Below are 22,973 nucleotides of genomic sequence, written 5' to 3'. Positions count from 1 at the left end.
GCACTTCGAGGAACTCTTAAGTTCACAGCCATTTGACCAGTGTAGCAAATGCTTGTTTTCTCAGTGCCCTTGCCCTGCTGTGATTCCATCAAAGTCTAGAGAATAAAAGGCTTTTTTCCCCACTTCCTCATAAAAGAAGCTTTTGTTGGTGAAGAGAGCATTCAGAATGTTCTAACAGTGTCTGAGAACATGCCATTCTTTCCTATCCTGTTATTGTCTCTACTAAACCAGCGGTAGGGTTTTATTTTTTTCTCATTGTAGCAGCTTGAGATCTTCCCAGCTTTTAGAAATAGTTTTTGTTTTTAAGTATATTTCTAAGAAAAGGAGAGGTCCTTACCTAGCCAATAATGTTAGTCGTTCTGAAGTAAGGTGATATTTCTTGATGGATTCAGAAAGAAGAATCATATATTTGTTGTGATTCTTTGTTAACCTGGCAGTAGTAGAGGACTGAATTTTCATATTTTAGGAAGGTTCACTGAAATAGAAATATGCAAGCGCTGCAGAAAACTGGAGCCTGAGCTGCTTTTGAACTAGAACAGAATGGAACCAAACTGCCAAACTTCTCTTTTATAATGGTGTTACGTTGAAGTTCTCTCATCTCAGTTCAGAAATATTTCTAAGAAGCTCCTCGGTAAACATCGCTAACAACTTATTATCTCTAGATTTGTAATATTAACATTAATCAGCTCAGGAAGATGTGCTTAGAGTTCATCCCCTTGGGAGATAAGGGGTGGAAACAAACACGTCTTTTCACTAGCGGCCCTATTCCTGTGGATCTTACTGCATCCTGGAATCCATGGGTCTCCCATACTTCTATCATTTAACAAAGCAATGAAGACCTGGCTTTTAACAGAACATTTGGAACTAAAGATCTTGTGCCATGGGTTATTTTTGACCCTTAAATATATTTTAATCATGTTTTGTTATTTATACTGATATTTTATGTTAGCCATCCGAAGTCTTAGAAATTGGGCAGGATGTAAATTTTAGAAAACAAGTGAATGGAAAAAGGTCAGCAAGTGTGAAAGCCAAACAGGGGTAAGAAAATAGTCTCTCAGATGATAGAGAAATGCCTAACCCATTTCTCCTTGGTACAATGGTTGCTGCCAAGCAATACTTTTTGATGGAAGAAAGAACCTGAAAAAGGGAGTCTTTCTACAAGGCTGCCTTTTATCTCTTCCTCCGCTTCAGCTCATTGGAATAGATATTGGTTATGTTCACACCACACAGTTAATTAAGCCAGATTTCCCTTGGGGAACAGATTTATGATCATATACAGCAGCACACCATTATGGATATTCAAGTATGAAGTGGGCATTTTGGACAGCCTCCTAGCCACTACAAAGGAGACTGGGTGGCTATTACTTCCTGTTTTGTTTTGTTTTTAGCCCAGGGACCCCATCTGCAAAATTCAAATATCTGCTGTGGCCCAATAAGGGTTATTTCCACCACAAATGGGTTTGGGGGCTTCCCAAAGACCTTTTGCCTCTTATTTTCTCATGTATTTATGGGGGAAAGTAAAATGGGGGCAAAATTAGAATGCCTATAGAAGTCATGTTTCTCTGGCATTGGTCTAAGACTTTTCTGGCATCTGGGTGAAAATGTCACCCCACCATTAACTCTTTCATCTCTGTACAGAGGATATGGATCAGTTGGTTTAGCACGAAACATCCACTACAACTATTTTGAACTAGAACTAATTACTTCAAATGCCCTCTGTCTGCTTACTGGTTTTAGCCGCTCCCCACATGTTATTCTCCCCTTCTTTCAAACCAGTTATGTGTGTCATCAAAGACAGACCCTGATGATGGAGAGAGAGGCCTAAGGTTAGTGGCCTCAAAGCAGAATGATGGAAACAGCAATCTGATGGATGGTTGTTAGAACTGGAGATCTTTTTAATTTCCAAGAGCTCTGGAGAGACTTTTTAGGTGCTTTTGAGAAAAGAACAAAATGTAAATGTGATCAGCATAATTTAGTGCTTTGCATCTGGTTTTGGAGATGGTTCCAATAAACCTTAGTGAGACTTGGTCCAAATTTAGACTTAAAAACTTGATTTATTTGTATTTGTAGCCCCTTGTACTGATCTGAGTAAAAAAAAAAAACCTGGTAAGTTCTGTCTCTATATCTCTTAAATCAAAGGTGGGGCTCTGGCAGACCGTTCTGCGCTAGTGGAGGGCATGGATAAGTGGAAGCTATTGCATCACTGAGTGCAGGAGGGGTTTTCAGACTTATTCTAAATGAAAGGAAAGCTGGAATGTGGCAAATGATCATGATTCTATTTATGCCTGCTTGGATGAATATGTATTAGGAGAATTCTCATAACAGTGTATGAAATTGTACTGGTATGCTTAAAAAAACCTCATAGAATATCAGAACTCAGCCTCCTGGAGCAAAGTATTTGATTGCTCTAAATCTCACTTGTGGGAAAACAACTGTGTTGTTGAAGGAGTCATGTCTACCATCTGTGGTCATAGCAACTATATCAATCAAAGTTTGCACAACTTTGGCATAACATATGGCCCCCTTACAATTGGAAATATTTCTGTCTATGCTGTGATATTCCTTTTGTATGCCTTTTATGTCAATTACACTCTGAGCTTTAAGTTGTCTGTTCACTTTTTTGTTTGTTAGATTTTTCCATTGTTCTAAAAAGAAACACTATGTTGATTTTACCCTTCCTTTTGAAAAAGGATAGAACATGGGGAAGTGAAGATCAGTGATTGATGTTTTGCTAAATATGAAACTAATAACATTTCACATGCAGAATGAATTGATATTTCATTCATTCCAGCCCTTTGGAATATTCTCCCCCCAGAGGTGTGGCAGGCCCCTACTGTCCCAGCTTTCTAGAAAGGATTAAAGACTTGGCTCTGCCAGCTTGTGTGGGGCAACAAGAATGTCACCCAATCCTGGGGGTGGCTGGTGCCTTGATGATGTTCCCCAAGCTACTTGCCAATTTAATATCTATTCTTGGATTATATTTATTTTTTATTTATTCAGGACCATTTTACATTGAATTTTTAATTGATTTTAACTTCTTTGTAAACCACACAGAGTTATTTTTTAACGAGATGGGTGGTGACAAACTTGATATATAAATAAATAAATAAATTTCTCACCATTTAAAGGTAGTTTCTTCAGCTTCATTTCAGCTTGTTTGTTTTCACTTTCTTGGATAAAAATAAAAAGGACTTTAAGCACATAGAGACTATATTTCTCTTACTAAAGTGTAATCATTGTTATCCTACAAGAAAAAAAGTGCTCTAAGAAAATACTGTGACTTGGGAGGAAAAGTTTGATCTTAATCTTCTCCTTCTTCTTCAGTCATATCTCCTGTTTGATTTATAATAGCCACATAGCATTTGAAGTAAGCAGAGGATGGGATTTCCAAAATGTTTGTTATTTCTTAGTATACGATCTTACAAACTTTTTCTGCAAGTCAGTTAGATGATCCTACAGGTCAGTTAGACGTTCACCAAGATTCCTGTTCTTCATTCACCAAGAAGGAGCTAATGTAATTGCTTGATGCTGCAGCAAATCTCTGAAACTGTATATTCATACAATGTACAGTATTTACGTATTCTGATATGAATTGTTTAACATGGACCACTCTTAATTTGTTTCTTAGAGCGGTATGCAGTTTGTGGCATTCATATGTCACTGAGTTATAACTTGCAGCATTCTTCACTGTTGGTTATAGTTCAGTATCTGGAAAGCTATAGGACTTGAGGTAAGATGGATAGAGTACCTTGTTGGATGTGCTTTTGTCTATGTATTTGTATACAGCAACCAGATCCCATCTTGTTTTCTTTTGTATTGTGTTTTTATTGTTTATTATATTGTGATCCACCCAGAGTTGGGCTTGGTGCTGAGACGTGCCTAAACTGAATTAAACAAATAAATAAATAAATTTCACATAACTGATGCAATTTAAGTTGTTGCAGAGTTAACTTTTAAAATTTCTAGCAAGTATGGTTAATGGTTAGGAATCAACAATATACAATGGCTGCAGATTTATTAATTTTTTATACCATGTTAATTTACTGTCAGCTCCAACAGGACTTCCAGCAGTTAACTTTGTTTGTTTATAGAATTCATAAGGTTGTCCAACTCATAATTTATGGCAGCGTGCATCAATAAAAGTAAAAAATAAATATCAAATTAAAAAAATATAAAGCTAATATAATAAAGCACAATCACAAACATACATAAACCTTAAAACAATAAGAAGTAGATAAAACTGTTCCAACAACAGCAAAATATAGCCATTCCAGGTGACATCACAAATAAAATGTCCTTTAGATTAGTTATCTTTTGACTGCCTTTCTAGAAGCTATGAGGGAGGGATTCCTTATCCTGCTATTTATACTCAATAAAGTCTTTGGTAATCCACATAAATTACAATATTAATTTGTTAATGTATTTAATAAATACATATGGACATTGCCAGATGAAAAGTAGAAATACTAATTGAAAATAGTTACAGAAAAAATGCAAAATACAATTAAATTTAATATACCTACATATCCATTAAAATAAAAATATCCATCATTATACTTTTTAAAATAGAAGAGGTCAATTACAGCTCATGATGTAGATGTTTATTTTGTTATGTATGGTCCAATACCATACTCAGGAAAAGTCTCCTGAGAATACCATGAACAGCCTAGAAAACAAACAAATGGATCATCAAACAAATCAACCCAGAGTTCTCACTCGAGGTGCAAATGACAAGGCTCAAATTATCCTACTTTGGACACATTATGCAAAGACCCAGCTCTCTGAAAAAGGCTCTAATGCTGGGAAAGGTGGAAGGAAAGAGAAGAAGAGGATGACCAGCAGCAAAGGGGTTGGACTCAGTTATAGTAGTGATGGGGGCACCCTTGGAAGAGCTACAGGACCGGCTTAGGGACAGATCATCATGGAGAAAATCTACATGGTCACTAAGAGTCAACAGTGATTTGATGGCACATAATCATCCTCCACAACCATACTGATAAAATTTACTTACAAGTAACCTTTAGAGACATCAGTTTGAGGAAGACTGTGCTTGTAAATCTCCATGCTATTGGTCTATTTAAGCATTTTTTAAAAAGCTCTTTAGCCTTTTAAGTTATTCTCATTCTTTTATATGCTATTTTACTTAATATCACATTAATATAGTTCATAGTTACAGTATTAATATTAAATATAGTTTACTTTTGATAGTAGCAATATAGTGATTTTACATTTCATGTCAACGATTTTTATTTTTCTTTGGTTGTTATCCTATAGTTTTACCCAAATTACATACGTAGCTACTGTATTCACTTTTGTCTTTATAATAATGTTACAATCTTAATGGTATTGACATCATGATATTATAGGTTGTGCTAGTAATTTAAATTTTAGTAATTTCTAGACTAGAAAGGCTAGACTGTTATACAATGGGATGGCTGTAATTTTATTCTTGAATGTTATGTTATGTTGATTGATGACTGAAACAAAGAGAATCAGCTAGGTGACCTTGAAAGAAACAGGAAAGAATTATGTAAGCAAAGAGGGCTGAATCATTTCTTAAATTCTGTGAAACAAGAAACAAGTTCTGGAAGAGGCTCAGGCAGACTTTTCCCAGATTCGCTACAAGATACTACTGTGAAATATATCCCTGTAAAGCTGAGGATCAAATCTTAAAAACCAGCTTAAAAATAAAAATTTGCAAAGGGAGGAAGAGAAATTATGTAGACTTTCCACCAGAAAGAATTGCAAGAAGGTAACTATGTATTTTACAGTGCTTCAGTGCTTATAAGCAACAGTCCCTCTGAAGTTCAATAAATAATATTTGAATAAGATATGAAATAAGTCAGCAACTTGAAGTACTTTTATACGATTATTCATATTATTTTGACTCTATTAATTAGACAGTGAAAGTCAGTAAATACAGTTTGTATTGATGACTAAGGAAATGGATTTGACCTATAAGTAGATCAGGAAAGGCTAATGGAAAAATATGCTATTCATGCATACACTGATTAATAGAAGTATAAATAGTTTATTTATAGCATCTCAGTGTAACATTTGTGTAACATTTCAACTAGTGTCAATGGTTATTGTTTCAAACAATTGTTTTAGCTACTGTACAGAAGGATGATATATATATTTTAAAAGAGCTATTTTATATTTGTAATACATAGTGGAACTAATTTTAGTATTTCTAACACCAGTGCCAATAAATTGTGACTTTTACTTCTTTCATTATTTATGGATATCAGCATTTTATACAGTAGTTAGTTAATGCTACTAACTATAGAGTGGGCCTATATAAGTAATAGGAAGAATGGAAGAAACTGATCTGTTGTACGATTAAAAATGATAATATTTACAAATGCATAGTATTTAAGTTTTAATGGTGCTATTTCAATTTGCATAGTGCTGTAGAGATATTTAGCACTGGAACTGTGTTGGACTGGAAGACTTGATACAACATATCAATCAGCAAACTTTGCAATTCAAACATATGAGCTGCAAATTGTAAATATGAATGTTTATATGCTGTATATGGAATGGGGTTTAATTGCAAAATACTGTGTAGGATTGCAGCCCTTTGCGAAGTGCTGCGTAAAGATCAGGAAATTGAATATGAATCTTCACAAAATAGAGGCGTTGCTGATTGCTTGCTCATAAGTCCAGAAATTAGGTAGGTCTCTTGTTTCTGAGTAAATCCATGCAGATGTGGCAGCCTTGATATATTCCCGGATTAAGCTCTGTCAATCAAAGCCCAGGTGGCTTTGGTGTCCAAGAGTGCATTTAGCTAATTGTGCCTGATCTGGTGGCTGAAGGGGATGGCCTGGCCACAATAGCCCATGCTCTCATAGTTGGTAATTTACATTATTGCAAAACGCTCTAGAGCTAGATCAGAATCTAGTAGTTTCAGCAACACTCTTCTGCAGCTAATTTAAAATGGAATACAGTAGTGATGTTGTTAATGGTTTCTAAAGGGTGCTACAGTTAACATGAGTCCTAAAATAATTGAATGGGATGCTTATATCAAATTTCAAAGATTTAGAAATGGCATTTAAAACTGTTAATGGTTGGGACCTGATGAGTATTTATTGATATTGTTGGTAAAGTTTATTCAATTGCATCTGCAGGAGGAGATCAAATGAGGCAAATGATTAAACATGTTACAACATTGTGATGCAAACTCTGCTCCTTACATACTTACAAGCAACATCACAACACAAGCACGAATGGGCAGAGTTTGTATTGTGACATTATGATGTATGCTTTATTATTTTGGTATCATGAGTAGGAAAATATGTCAATGACTTGACAATTGTTTTAAATATATAAAAGAGAGTTTAAAGAGAGTGTGTTGAAGATATTATATGTTCTGATATAATGCTGCACTGAAAACTTCTTATGAACACAAAGTGTAAAAGCATCAATATTCTTCCTATCCTGTTTCTTTAAAGTCCAACTTTTGCTTCTGTAGAGTGTTACAGGAAAACCTTTGTCTCCATGATTCTGATCTTTGTAGGTATTGATAAATCCCAGCATCTGAATATCTTTTCCAAGGCCTTCATGGCTACTCTACCAAATGCTACTCTGTGGTATACAGTGGTACCTCTAGTTACGAACGCCCCTCCTTATGAATTTTTTGAGATACGACCAGCTCCGGCCCCAAAAATTTACCTCGACTTGCGAACTCTGCCTTGAGTTACAAACCGGATCCGCGGCCATTTTCCCTGCTGCCACGTGGTCGTAGCTTCCTGTGGGCGAGATCGTGGTAGCAAGGAGACGTTCAGTGAGGCTTGTGGTGTGTTTTGTGGCGTTTGGAAGGTTTTTGGTGTGCTTGTCAGCATGGCTCCAAAGAAAATGCAGAGCAGGCTGGCAACTGACTTTAGACAGGTTTTTCCCCAGAACTGAGCCTGCAGCTAAGAGGCAAAGAAGAGAGGAAACCCCTGAAGGAGATCTCCCCGATGTCCCTTTAGGGGACTCTCCCTCCAAACAATAACTACCTCCCCACCCCATTCTCCCTCTTCATACTGTGCTGTACTGTACTTTTTTTCATGTTTTTGAGGTTTAAAAATAAAATGCATATGTTTCAGAACTGTTTAGCCGTATTTACATTGAACCTTATGGGGTTTACCTTGGGGTGCGACCAAATTCGGAGGGCGGATTAGCCGAATTTACATTGAACCTTATGGGGAAATTTGCCTCGTGGTGCGACCAAATTTGGAGGGCGGAACGGATTAACCATATTTACATTGAACCTTATGGGAAACTTTACCTCGACTTGAGACCAATTCGAGTTGCAACCAGAGTCACAGAACGGATTAAGTTCGTAACTAGAGGTACCACTGTATTTCTTGATTGCTTGTTCCTTTACCGCTGATAGCTGACCCTAAAGGTAAAAACTATAACTTCAATATCTCCATTATAAATTCTATAGTAGTCAATAATTTGGTCTTCTTTATTTTTAATCTTGGTCCCTTTTTTCATTGTGGTCTTGAGTTTCATTACTAGGGCATGCAGATCATTTGCATTTTTTGACTATCAGAGTAGTGTCATCAGCATAGTGCAGGTTATTGAAGTGGCTTCTTCAATTTTAAAACCATGGTCATCATCTTCCAGTCCAGCTTCCCTCAATATATATTCTGCGTGAAGTTGAATAAATAAGGGGAGAGTATACAGCCTTATCTTGCTCCTTTGCCAACCTGGAATCAATCTGTCCTGTCATGTTCTGTCTGTACTGTAGCTTCCTGGCCATAGTCATTGTCTTGGATGAGGACAGTGAGATGTTCTGGGATTCCCATTTCTCTAAGCACACTCCACAGCTTGGCACAATCAAAGGTCTTTCTATAGTCAATTACTTCTTTTTGGTATTCTTTTGCTATTCTTTGTCTCGGTTATCCAGCATGCATCACAATAATGTGTCATTTCTCACCTTTTCTAAAGAAACTTTGAACATTTGACATCTCTTTTTCCATGAAGGGCTCTAATCTGTGTTGGATTATTCTAAACATTAAGTGAAATAAAGAACATTGTACAATAGTTTACACACTCTGTTTAAGTCTCCTTTCTTTGGTATTGGTATGTAGATTGACCTCTTCTAATCTGTTGGCACAGAGTCATTCTCCAGATTTACTGGCAAGCTTGGTTAGAACCTTTACTGATTATTTTTTCTGTTGCTTGCCATATTTGTTTAGAAATTCCATCAATTCCTGTAGCCTTCTGATACAGGAAGGTATCAGGTAATGACCATGCTGATATAACTTCATCTTTTGGTATTATAGGTTCTTGAAAATAGGGAATATCTCCTAAGGTATTTTGCACGTTTACATATCTACTGTACAGAAGTTCAGTATACTCCTACCATCTTTGTTTGATTTTCTTTGAATTAGTTAATGTTTGTCTATTGGCATCCTTTAGCCTACCAATTCAAGTTTGGAATTTTCTTTTGAGTTCAGAAATCTTTTGGAAGACTTTCCTTGTTTTTCCATGTCTCTTTCCTTTTTCAATATCTTTACAGATGTAGATCAAATACTACTTGTCTCTTCTAACAACTCTCTGAAATTCTTTGTTAAATTCTTTCCTGAGATCTTTGTCTTTCTTGGCTTTGGCTTCTCTTCACTTCTCTGCTCTTCTCGGCTTGACAGTTCCCACAATTTGTTCTGACATCCAGTTTGCTTTTTTCTGTTTCTTGATCTTTGGCAGCTTCTTTTCACATTCATCCTTAACAACTTCTTTAATTTCATTCCACAGTTCCTCTGGTTCCCAATCAATGAGGACTTCAGAGTGATTCCTGATAGTCTTCTTGAAAATGGTGAATATATACTCATATTATGAAACTGGTTAGCTTTCTTCTGTTTTATCTTAACTTGGAACTTTGTACATGAGCAATTTGTGATCCTTTCTATAGTCACCCCCGGCCACATCTTTGCTGTTATAATTGAGCTCTTCTACCTCTTTGTACCAATAATATAGTCAATTTGATTTCTGTATACTCCATCTGTATAGTATAGTCAATTTGTATTTTTTATCTTCCATCTGGCAATGTCCCTATGTATAGGCATCATTTTAGGTAGTTCAGACTGTGTTAGTAATGAACAAATAGCTGGATTGGCAGAGACTGATAAGTCTTTCTCCTGCTTCATTCCAGTTTCCTAGGCCATACAGTTCAACTCCATTTTCATCTTTAATATTTCCAACTTTGGCATTCCAGTCTCCAACCACAAGCAGCACATCTTGTTTGCATGTTTTGTCAATTTCAAATTGAACTGGAGTAGAAAACTCATCAACCTCTTCTTATCTTGTCACTAAAGTCATCTTCCATGTCCAGGATATTCCTATATTGCTGCTGCCCAATATACTTACTTGCTTGCTTAGCTGGACAGCTTGGATGACTTTCCCACCTCGGATGACCTAACAGGAATTATATACTCTGGGCATATACTCAACAACAGGAGTGTTTGCTCATCCCTCCCGATTACAATCAGGCAGCACAGCAGGACTTGGTAGTGTTATGTTTCACTATTTTCTATTAATCTGCATTTCTTTTGAAGGTGTTTTAATTTTGGGTCTTGTGATTAGGGAGACTATGGGATAGAACTGCATGTAGTCTTCCATGTAGCCTGCCATTAAGATGTATGTTCACCAAATATTTTTTGTGATGTTTTTTGCAGTCCTAATTTTTAGTATATGTAACCCACCATTTAAAGAGTTAGAGAAAAACATTTATATAGGGAAGTTCTGTTTTGTTTTGCCTACAGTATTTATATTAAAAATATGCTTAGTCTAAAAGGATGAAAACATAAGAGCAATTTCAGTTGGCTAATTATTTGGACATCCACTCTGATGCGTGAGGGAGCACTTGCGCCATCAATTTCCCCGTTTACTCTAGTATGAGAGTTGGTATTATGAGCAGCTACACTACTAATGATATTAATAAAAAATATTTGCAAAAGTAAGGTTTCCAAACAGGCCTCTGAATTCTCTTGTATTATGCAAATACATACATACATACATTGTGTGTGTGTGTGTGTGTGTGTGTGTTATTTATTTATTTATTTATTTATTTATTTCACATTTGTCACTGCCTCACTGGAAGCGACTCTGGGTAATTTACAGTAAAAGAATAAATATTAATTAAAATACGGTATAACAATACTGTATTCCTACAAATAATAAATATCTTCTAAGATACTGATAGTGAACTAAAAATTCTTAGGCTCAGGGAGTGTGGCACGGGTCGATGAGATGGGGGTGAGACGGTCCTTCAGGTAACCTGGACCCATGCCATGTAGGGCTTTAAATGTGATCACCCACACCTTGAATTGGACCCGGAAGCAAACTGGCACCCAATGCAGCTCCTGCAGCAAAGTTATTATATGTGTCATCCTTGGGGCACCCAAAATTGCCCAAGTGGCCACATTTTGAACCAGCTGTAGCCTCTGGTTACTCTTGAAGGGTTGCCCCATGTAGAGCACATTGCAGTAGTCTAACCAAGAGAGGACCAGGGCGTGAGTGACTGACTGGAGGGCCTCCTGATCCAAGAATATGCGTAACTGGTGCACAACACGGAGGTGAGCAAAGGACTTCCCAACCACAACTGCCACCTGCTCTTTGAGCAGGAGTTGTGAGTCCAGGAGGACCCCCAGATTACACACAGGATCTGTCTAGGGTATTGCAACCCCGTCCAGAACCAAAGATGGTACACCCCCAGATATAGAGGGACCTCCAGTCCACAGCCACTCCATCTTACCAGGATTCAGCTGAAGCCTGTTGCACCCCATCCAGGCCCCCACTGTGCCCAGGCATTGTGAAAGGGTGGTCACAGTATCACTAAAGTCACCTGGGATGGAGATGTATAATTGGGCATCATCTGCATATTGATGATACCTCATCCCATGGTGATTGATGATCTCACCCAGCAGTTTCACATATATATTTAAAAAGGAACAGAGAGAGTACCGAATCTTGTGGCACCTCACAGAGGAGGGGCCGAGGGCTGGACGCCTTGCTCCCAATCAACACCGATTGGGACTGGCCTTGGAGAAGGAGGTGAACCAGCGCAAAACTGCTACCCACTCCCAACTTCCCAAGTCAACCCAAAAGGATACTGTGGTTGATGGTATGGAAAACTGCTGAGAGGTTAAGAAGAGCAAGCATGGATGCACTACTCCCATCCTGCTCCCGCTAGAGATCATCCTTGAATGTGACCAATACTGTTTCCATCCCATATCTGGGCCTGAAAGCTGAGTGAAAAGAGTCCAGATAATCCATTTCATCCAGGATCCTCTGGAGCTGCAATGCCACCACCTTCTTGATTGAAAAGGGGACATGGGAGACTGGATGAAAATTGTCCAATACAGTGGGATCCAGCAATAGTTTCTTGAGGAGGGGATGCACCAACACCTCTTTAAACACATCTGGAAACTCTCCCTTCCTCAAGGATGAATTCACCATCGCCTGGACCCCACCCATACATCACTTCCTGAGGAGCCTTAACCAGCCAGGAGGGGCATGGATCTAGTAGACAAGTAGTGGCATTGACAGTCTGGAACACCCTGTCCACTTCCTGGGGTTCAACAGGATCAAACTCTTCCCAGATAAAAGGGTGAGTCCATCCTCTGGTCATCTCTACAGGCCATGCCCCATGCTTGGTATCCAACTGGGAATGAATCCAAATGATTTTATCCTCCAGATGCCCAGAAAACTTCTCTGCGTGGCCCTGTAGGTGCGCAGCTGGGCCCTCCTTTCCCAAAAGGGATCAGTGATCTTAAACAGGGCTGCTGGGCGGCATTCTGCGGATGCAATAAGAATGGAAAATATTGGCATTTTGCCACTCCTATTGCCACAAGGTAGGCCTTAATAGTGGCTCTAGCCTGTGCTCGATTGGATTCAGTCCTCCTTTTCCTCCAGTGGCACTCTAGATGTCTCTTAATCCTTTTCAAGATCCTCAACTCCTCAGGCTTGATGGTTCAGGAGAGCTTGCACAGGTGCAATCTTGTCTAAGACCTTGACCGTTTTCCTATTCCAGGTGGCGGCCAAGGTCTTCCCTGGACCATGCAGCAGATCCTCAAGTATAACCCCCAGCTCCCTTTGGAACCCTATTAGGTCCATCAGTTGTAGGGGGCGGACCAATTGAATGGGTCCTGCCTCCCTGCGGAGGGGGGTAACAGAAGTGAATCTCAAGGCCACAGGACATGATCTGACCATGACGGAGGGGGCAGATGTAACTCCCCCTTCAGATCATATTGCCACTGCTCTGACAAGAAAACCAAGTCCAGTGTGAGACCACTGTCCTGTGCCAGGTCATGAATAATCTGGGACAGGCCCATGGCTGCCATGGTGGACATGAACTTCCGATCCACCTCTGAGGCACGCCCTAGGGACAGTAGATTAAAGTCCCCCAGAATCATAAGTCTGGGGAACTCCACTGCCAACCCCAAGATGGCCTCCAGCAGCTCAGGCAGGGAAGTTGCTATGTAGCAGGGAGGCTGGTATAGTAACAACAATCACAACTGTTCTCAGGAGCCCAACTTCAGGAACAGGGTCTCACAACCGGCCACTTGTACAGCAGTGCCACTGAAGGCCAACAGAGATTCCCGGATGACAACTGCTACCCCTCCTCCCCTGCCCTGGGGTCTTGGCTGGTGCCAGACTGTGAGCCCGGCTCACAGTCTGGCACTGTGGCATTTCCAAAAGGGGCAACCCCGCTTCAGGGCCCAGCCAGGTCTTGGTGATACACGCCAGATCTGCCTGCTCAGTGATCATATTGTATAAAAGGGGGGGCTTGTTGTTAACTGACCTGATGTTAAAAAGGAGCAGCTGAAAGCCAGGGCCTCCATGGATCTGCTGTCCAGGGCCTGGGTCTGAGTCTAGAGGGCTAGAACACACCATTGGTAATAAACACCAGGGTTGTCTTCCCTGAAAGCAGCCTGTCCTCTGACTCCCATCATAACATCCTCTCCCTATCACCACTCAAATGGTATAACCTACCATAAACCCCCCAGGGCCTCCAGTTCCTCTTGATCCCCCACATCAATTGGATCTAAAAGTGCTAATAGAAGAATTCTCCTCACTATGGCTTTCAGCTGATGGAAAGTAAAGAGAATCTGTTAACATTGTGTAATGGGAAGAAGGAATAATCTTGAGAACAAGAGGAAGAGCTGCAACCAAGACAACGGTCAGATACCTGAGTCAGGGCAGAAATGTAATTTGACAAAATATCTCAAATGTGACCCTCCCTAGGTCATATAAAAATAAAGGGAGGGAGGGGGAAAGTGTATTCAGACTTGCAAGATTCTGTTACTGTAACCTTATAATAAAAGTAGCATTAGCATTCATAACTTTGGTTTTCTAGTCTGGTTTACCTTGGTCTACCTTGAAGGACTGATATGTTGGGACAGATTGCAGTGATTCAGAATTGGGTCAATGTAGATTTGCTTCTCTGAATGCTTAACTTATCTTGTTTTTTCTTGATGTAACCAAGTACAGATTTAGAGAGGTACTACCAAGTTCAAAAAGCTATTAAGTAGAATAGCAGAAGCTATTAGAGAAGGTTTCTTCAACAAAATAGCTTCCACTTTTCTTTTGCAACATCTTCCAGAATTTCTAACCAGGTTTCTGGAAGGCCATAGAAACTGAAATTACAGTACAACAAATTGGACTGGATGCAGATTTTTCAGTTATTATTCCTTTGCTAAAATAAAATGAAAAAAGTACCGTAGGAGTAAAATTCTGCTTCCCATATAATTTTAATCTTGGATTGTAATTGCTCAATGTGGAATGTAAAGGACTTAAAAAACAAAATAAAATAATTATTCCAATCATGTGCTAGTAAGATAAAAAACTCACAGTATAGCAGTTCCACTAATATATTAGAAATTATCTTATAGAAAAGAGAGAAGTTGCTATAGTGACCTCAGTATTGTGACAGATTTGTATGAAGATTCTGTCATATTTATCTGTATATTTGTCTGTCTTTACCTCTATTGTAACTGCATAGATCATAGCACTTATTTCTCACATTCCATTCTGGTTTCTGTACATTCAATTCAAACATTTTGTACTGTGAGAGAACCAGGATCCTATGCTAATTGGATAAATCAGATTTAACAATGCAGTCAGATAAACAGTTGTGGTAGCTGCTACCATAGCAACGTCATCATGTTCACATCTCCTTCCCTCCCTCCCTCCTCCCTCCCCCTCTACCCACCCCTCCTCCTATCCAGTAAGTGACATATTTGCTGATAGTCTGTATGTTTGCAAGGGTTTAATGGCACAGCTCTTTGCTCTGAAGAACGATTCAAAATGATGAATGAAGATGCAGCTCAGAAGAGTGATGGTGGGGAGAAGTATAATGGAAATAATCAGAGGAAGAAAAGACCCAAGAAGGTAACGTAGATGGGAACAGCAAGATGTGTGATGGAACAGTCAGGCAGTAGGAGTGGTCTGAAGTCTTAAGAACGAAGGTGTAGAGACTAGCAGCCCTTCAATCTTTGTATTTTCATATCCTTAGTGTTTTTCATGCTGTGTAAAACATGGTTATGTTTTTGGTTGATGATCCTGTCTGATGTTTTGCAAAAAAGAAGCAGTTATAGTGGTTTAATCATTAAAGGCATTATGGCGGGTAGAAGTCTCTGGTGTGTAAAGGTTGTAGTAGCGATTTGTTGTCAGTGCTGATAAATAGCTAATTTGCTGATAAAGAACACAGGATTTTGAGTGGCTTGAAATGTTAGACAATGCAAATATTAATCCAAATGGGCAATGAACAAAAGGGCTTTTTAAAAAACACATTGTTGCCTGTTTTCTTCCATTACTATTGTTATGCCTTGCAATGTCAGTTTCATGGTATCATGCTCTGTGTTTTTAAGAAGATAATACTGTTGTGATGGAGAATACTGTGACTGAATGGTTGGGCATGGCAGTCACTTTGTTTTTTCCAGATTTGACAGCAGGTATTTTCTTATCTTTGAGATTTATCTCACACATGTTTAATCAAACAGGTAAAACTACAGAAAGCTAAAAAACTCTCCCTTTTTTCAGATGTCTGTAACTAAATGCTGGTGATAGCAGGCTACTACAATACATGGCCACACCCAGCTTTTCAGCCAGGATCTCTTTAGGAAAGGGTGCATTTATTAAAGGATTTTTAGGCTACAAGTAGAGATGCATTTTTACTCGGCAAGAATTGCATTTATATTTGGTGAGGCTAATTTCCAGAACTGTCTGACTAGGATTGTATCTCCAGTATCATTAGATTAATCTTTCCACATCTTCATCTGTCCTCACATTCAGTTACTTTTAAACCTATTTCATCTATGTGTTTATTGGCTTGTAAATAAACATTGCAAAACTGAAAAGTGACTTCAGAGTAAATATCAGGTTATATATGCCCTCCTATCATTTTTTAATACCTTACTACAAGAGTAGCTATAGTGAAAACTCCATAGGTGTATTTTGATGAAGAAGATTTTGTGTTTTGGTAGTGGCTGTGTAGCCCAAGGGGGAAAAATGCAGATGATCTTGCAGTCATCTGTTGTATGCCTGTGTAGAATTCACACAATGCTGTAACATACATTTCCAAAATATGAATCTCTGTATTAAATAGCAACCTGATAGGAACTCAGTACATCAGGGTATAAGAAGAACAAATCTGTCAAAAACCTTGAAAATGTGAAGGTAAATTTTTCCATGGTTATGTGTCATCTTTCTAAATAGACGTTTAAATAAATACATGGAAAGAATAGTTTCTAATCCAGCTAAGGAAAAAAAAATAGTGGCAAAAGATATTGTGACTCCACCTTGCTGTATAGTGAAGATTAATCCACAGAATTACTGGCTTTCACATCTAAGCAAAATATATTTATCTTACATTATCACAAAATATAGGTTTACCCCTCTATAGAAACTGGCTAATAGTTGAGAATTTTCCTAAATGATCCCTAAATAAATATATATCAAAGGGTGCACACTATATTATTTGAATATCATTTGTATATTATTATTATTATTACTATTATTATTTAAATTTATTGGCTGCTCAACTCCAGTGGACTCTATATCATGTTTCCTACAATTATTGTAAAGGGTATTCCAATTTTACGTGCAACACATAAAAAAGGGTGGGGTTTCAGTCATACAGTTATGGATCCCATCTTGACTTTTTTGACTGCCCTGAAGACACCTCAATAACATTCCAAGAGAGGAGGGAGAAAGAAATACAAAACAAGACTCCCATTTGAGACTGCAGTTCATGTTGAATGCTCATGTTGAGAAATATGTTAAGTGTATTTCTTGTTAAAATGTCTGTTTACAAAAGTGGACTTTTCAAAGCTTCCTAGCAGAAGGTTATCAAAGTTCCCAGTGCATGCTCATCAGGCTAGAGTATAATATATGCATATATATTTGTCAGCCTTGTGAGGTAGTCCAGACAAGAAGCATGCCCAGATGACAATTTTTACTTTATTGTAAGGTTACATTAACAGAATCTTGCAAGTCTGAAAGTACATCTCTCCCCCCTCACTTTTGCAGCCCAAGAAACTGGAGACAGTCCCTTCTGAGACATTTGCCACGCCCCATTCCTTCTGCGGGCTCAGCTGCCTCTTATCTGACCATTGCTTACTCTGCAGCTCTTCCTCCTATCTCCCAAGGTCATTCCCACATACCAATACAATATTATATATGATTAGGACAGATTAAGTCAGAAATGTTTATCTTTCCAAATATTGTTGGGCAGAAACTCCTGTCATCCTTCAACCTTGGCTGTGCTGGCTAGGACTGAGGGAAGCTGGAACTCACCAATAGCTGGTGGGCCACAGATTCTGTAACCCTGAGCTATACCTTTCTAACCTGCACCTGCTCTGTGTCCTCTCTAACCTAAGCTGACATTTGAGATTGCACAATTTGCTACTTTGGGATAACATAAGCGCTAACTCTTCTTTCCCTCAACCTTGAATTTTGCCCTGAAAGTACATATACATACATACATACATACATACTAAGTGTACTAATGTTCTATTTAATGAGAAAAAAATGTTGACTAAATGGAGGGTGAAACAATGCATATCTTAAGTCCAAAGATAGTTGGAGTCCTTGGTGCTCTCTGAGCTTGGTTGTTTGCTTGCAGACGTTTCATTACCCTACTAGGTAACATCATCAGTGCGAGTGAGTGTGGGGTTTGTTCCCGGTTTATATACTGTAGCTTGCCCTGCCATTGTTGGTGAGGATGAGGTTTTCTCCTTGGTACTGCCTTAATTAGGATATTGTTTTCTGCTTGATTGTTTGTCTGGTGTTCATCCCTGCTTATCTGGGTGTTGGTTCTGGAGAGGATGTGTTCTGGTCTTTTTGTTTCCTTCTTAGCTTTTTTATTGTCTCTTTTGAATGGTGTGTAAATGTGGTTTATCTCTATGTGTCTGTTGATGCTTGATTTGTCTGAATGCCAGGCTTTCAGGAGTTTCCTTGCATTTTTGGATTAAGCCTGGTCTAGGATGCTCACAGTTTCCCAGTTGAGACTATGGTTGAGTCTGTCCATGTGATGTGAGATTAAGGAGTTTCCATCAGATCTTCTGACTGCTAGTTGGTGTTCATGGAAGTGCTCTGCTAGTCTTCTGCCTGTGTGTCCTACATAGTGCTGTTACAGTCCTTACACTGTATGTTGTAGTTGGCTCCTGTTTTTTTTTTTTCTTCCAGGGCTACTGAGTCTTTTGGTTTACTTAAGATGTTTTGGAGGGCTTTAGTTGATTTGTGTGCTATGGTGACGTCGTGTGGTAGTAATAGTCTGCTGGTTGTTTCTGAGATGTTTCTGATGTACGGTAGTGTTATCCTTTCCATAGCTTGTGTTGTGCTGTAGTGGGTTGAGTGGTCAGGCACTTTTTGATAAAGTTTCATGGGTATCCATTTTGTTGGAAAATGTTGTGTAGGTGGTCTGTTTCCTTTTTCTGGTGTTCTGGGTTGCTGCAGTGTGTTTATACTTTTCTGAATAATGTTCTTACACAGCTCCTATGGTGGGAGGTTGGGTTATTACTTTGATCAACCATCAATAGAGACATAGATATAAAGAACATTTACCCACCATTCAAAAGAGACAATAAAAAAGCTAAGAAGCAAACAAAAAGGCCAGAACACATCCTCTCCAGCAACCAATATCAAGATATGCAGGGATTAACACCAGACAAACAATCAAGCAGAAAACAGTACCCTAATCAAGGCAGTACCAAGGAGAAAGCCACAGCCCCACCAACACTGGCAGGGCAAGCTACCGTATATAAACGGGGAGCAAACCCCACACTCACTAACACTGATGATGATACCTAGTGGGGTAATGAAACATCTGCAAGCAAACAGCCCAGCTCAGAGAACACCAAGGACTCCACAGTTCAACCCTGAGCTACATATATTCCCTTCTATTGGATAGTAACCATTCTTACTGTAGTCGTAATATTTCATTCATCAGCGAACGGAAGAGTCTTAGTTTCTAGTCTTACACACATGCACTATTAATATTCGTGCATGTGTGTAAGACTAGAAACATATAATGAAAGATAATGTATATTCAAATGGAATGAGACTCTGTTATCAAAAATTCCTGTTTTAGAATTTATGGTAGATTCCCATTGTTTTTGCAATTTCTACAATCATTTCTAACTATCACCAGGTCATGCTAAAAACTGTTAAGAGTTATTAGATATAAGATTTCCATTAATATCCCTAAAATATTTGCATTCCAGATTATGATATTTACATGGGAATAATCTGATTCCATTTGATCAATTCCTTATTTGTGTAGTTGAGGAAATTGGTTTTCTGAGCAAAAACAGTTTTCATTAGACTTGTATATCTTAACAATTGGAATGTATACTATTTTTTAAGTTTTTGATTTCTAGAGTGTAAGTATCAAAATTTAAATACTGACTTTGTGTGCTAGTTTTATGGGCTAATGCCTCCATAAATATTTTTATAGTCACATCATTGCAAAATCTGGTGCATTTATTATTGCTTACATAATTTTGTTTTGTGTCATTTCAAATTACATTCTGCATTAGGAGAGATTCCTATGTGAGTTACGAGAGATTATTATGCTGACTGGGAAAACTGGCTAATTGTTCTGTAACCCAACCATTATGAGTATATGAATTATATATATAATTATGAGTATATGAAGCTTCAAATGTGTGGTTCAGTTTGGAAACCCCTTAAAAACATATTCATAAATGGAAATAGGTCTGGGGCTTCTGCAGGGCAGAATCAGGTGATCTGGTAATCAAAGCCCTCCCCATTTTTACGTGATGGGTGTGGCACATTAAATGATGCATGTGGTACATTAAAAAAGGGCAGGGCTTTGATAACCCAATCACACCTGACATTTTGTTGTCATTGACTGCCCCTGTAGATGTCTCTGAAGCAGGGACCTATGTATCAAAGTAAGAAATCAAAATGGATGGCTTCAGAGCAGTTTAAAACCTTCCAAAGTATTTTACTATTTAAATACTGTAAAAGTTAATAAAAGATTTCTTTTTATCTGAAGCAGGGAGTTGGTCTTAGTGGCCTTAATGGCCTTTTCCAGATCTATGATGGAATGATTCTAAGTTTTTAATGCTTTCTTAGACAAAATGATTATATGTTTCTATCTTGGTTGAAGCCTTGGTTGTGTCTTGTTAAAGGATGACCACACACACTGAACTGGTTTGCAAGAGTTTCCTAACAAATGGTTCTAGGCAGTAAGCTGGCAAATTCACATACATGCACACTTGTTATGGAATGGAATTATGAAGGCCGGGCTCAGGGAGATAAGCATTTTCTTAGCTCACCGGAACCACGTGGGAGGAACAAAAGGATGAGACTGGCACCTCCCTGAGGAATTCACACTGTTGTGGCTGGAGGACTTTGGGAACTGGGGTTTTAGTCTGGGATGATTCTTGCTAGAGGTTGTAGCTAATAAACATAGCTGGACTGGATTTGCATGGTCTCTTGGAGTTCCTTGGGCTAGGCCTGACAACACTCAAGCAACATTTAAAAGTGAGTAAGGTCTTATATGAGAGAGTCCACAGTATGAGTAAGTATAGTCCAGGATGGTGCAGGAGTTCAAGTGTCACAGAGGTTAGTCAGAGGGTCTGGGGCAAAAGAACTGGGGTTCAAGAATCAAACAGGATTCAGGAACATGAGAGCACAGAGCCAAGGTTTGGTGCAGCTGTTTGCAATGGAGAAACTAATTGCTGGTGGTTGCTCTGATATAGGCTAATTAGGACCCTGGCAATTTCATTTCTTGAATTTCTGTGTAGAGCATCTCTGCTGGGCTCTGTGGAGTTCCCAGTGTGTTCTCAGGCTGGGCAGCCATTCAGGATTGGTTTCCATCAGCAAAATACAAAATGCATCCATAGCAGACCAAAACCAAATAATTAAAGTAAATTAAAATGTCCACAATATAACTGGTATGGTTATAAAGTGTGGAGCATCATATCAGAGCAACAGACAACATCATTCAATCATCAAAAACTCCTTTATCAGTTTCTAGGAGTGCTCAGAGAAGGGGCAAATCTGATTTCCAGACAAACACTGTCCACATTTCTGGCCATGTCTGAAAAACAATGCTTCCCGGGTTTGGCTTCATTCTATTTCTGAAGGTGTGGAATCACCAAGAGTTTCTCATGGGATGAACGTACTGGATGGAACATTTTAAGCTGGAAAAAGTAGTCCTGAGAATACCTTGGTCCCAGACAGTGCCCACAGCCTCTGTTCCCCCTACCTGCTGTGTGGCCTAGAATAATGCTTACTGCCACCACCATAGTTCCATGTCTTCCTCCAGTCAGGCGCCATCAAATTCTAGGCAATTAATTCTTTTAACTCCTTCCAGTTGCCTTTCAGTATACTGAGAAGCTCACCAAGATTGTTTTTCTAGCTAGACAATCCCTGTAGTGAGCATTGCTCTGGTCCTTGCCCCAGCTCTAACTCCACTTGCAGTCCTGCTGACAATGGCAACCATCACATACTTAACTTGACATTTTGTTATCACATCATACAACCAAGCAGTTGTGATATCCACCGTGGGACCATACCTCCAATTCTCATCATAATTTGACTGTTCCAGTCATAATTTTTGAAGAAGATCATTTAGAAGATTCTTGCCTGAATGCATAGTTTATGGTTAAAGAGCCAAGTCATCTGGGTTTGGAGGTAAGAAGTAGTTTCTAAGAGGTGACCTCAAATCAATCCAAGGATTTTAGCACATAGTGCAGTATTTATAAGATCTACTGGATAGGGTTGTACGTACACTTATCTTCTACATTTTAAAAATCTATCTGTTGTTCTGTAAAATAGATTTCAACAGCTAGGTATGGTTGCTTAGACAGTTCTGTATACAGTAACTATATAGCTATATGTGATAATTTTGTTTTTTACATTTGAATATTGAAGTATCTCTTCAAATGTGCTCTAAGATTGATTTAAGTAATAAATTCATGCTATTTAAGTTGTTGTTGTTGTTTAGTCGTTAAGTCGTGTCCGACTCTTCGTGACCCCATGAACCATATTGCGCCAGGCCTTCCTGTCCTTCACTGCCTCCCTGAGTTTGCTCAGTTTCATGCTCATTGCTTCAGTGATGCTATCTAAGTAGCTGATGTATTTAAGTGATTAAGATGTTATTTAAAAGTGGTCATTAAAATAATTGAGAAAGAGTTCTCTTTATGACAACAATCTATAAGGACTTATGGCAACTTAACATTACAGTAAAACATGAATGTGATATTTGGGAAACCTTAGAAATATAATTATTGAAAATACAACAACATTCTTTAGTATAGCTGTGATTCATACTAATTAACTTTGAAACACTGAAGAAAGATGACTTATGAGTTGGCAATTCCTTTAAGTTTTAAACAGTTTACTCCAGTTGATGACACTGTGGTGACTGCCACTGAGTGAGAATGCAAGCAAAGATAAGAAACACATTCTGTTCCTACTCCAAATGTCACTGCTTCATCAGAGGC

At 38.6% G+C, this 22,973-nt stretch overlaps 1 protein-coding gene and 1 long non-coding RNA gene across 7 annotated transcripts in view; one reads left to right on the top strand and one right to left on the bottom strand.

The window, feature by feature from the left end:
* Window positions 1-22,973, top strand: part of ANK2 (ankyrin 2) — a 304,223-nt gene that overhangs the window by 88,831 nt on the left and 192,419 nt on the right. For 4 of the 5 annotated variants that reach the window (XM_088132957.1, XM_088132955.1, XM_088132949.1 and 1 more), the window contains exon 1: window positions 15,230-15,384. The exons of the other annotated variant lie outside the window; for it this stretch is intronic. In XM_088132957.1, coding sequence (XP_087989083.1) covers window positions 15,301-15,384 — 84 coding nt within the window. In that variant the 5' untranslated portion in view covers window positions 15,230-15,300. Of the gene's footprint in view, window positions 1-15,229; window positions 15,385-22,973 lie in introns of those variants that run through there. 5 annotated transcript variants of the gene reach the window in all.
* LOC148216873 (uncharacterized) overlaps window positions 1-22,973 on the bottom strand; it is a 106,470-nt gene that overhangs the window by 30,318 nt on the left and 53,179 nt on the right. The window lies entirely within an intron of this gene.

This window comes from Python bivittatus, unplaced genomic scaffold (genome assembly GCF_059951505.1).
Source record: "Python bivittatus isolate LINGU-HERP-01145 unplaced genomic scaffold, Pbiv_v1 ctg000070_np1212, whole genome shotgun sequence".
NCBI classification, from domain to species: Eukaryota; Metazoa; Chordata; class Lepidosauria; order Squamata; family Pythonidae; genus Python; species Python bivittatus.
The sequence above is the reverse complement of the archived record's forward strand: the minus strand, read 5'-3'. Positions and strand labels throughout refer to the sequence as shown.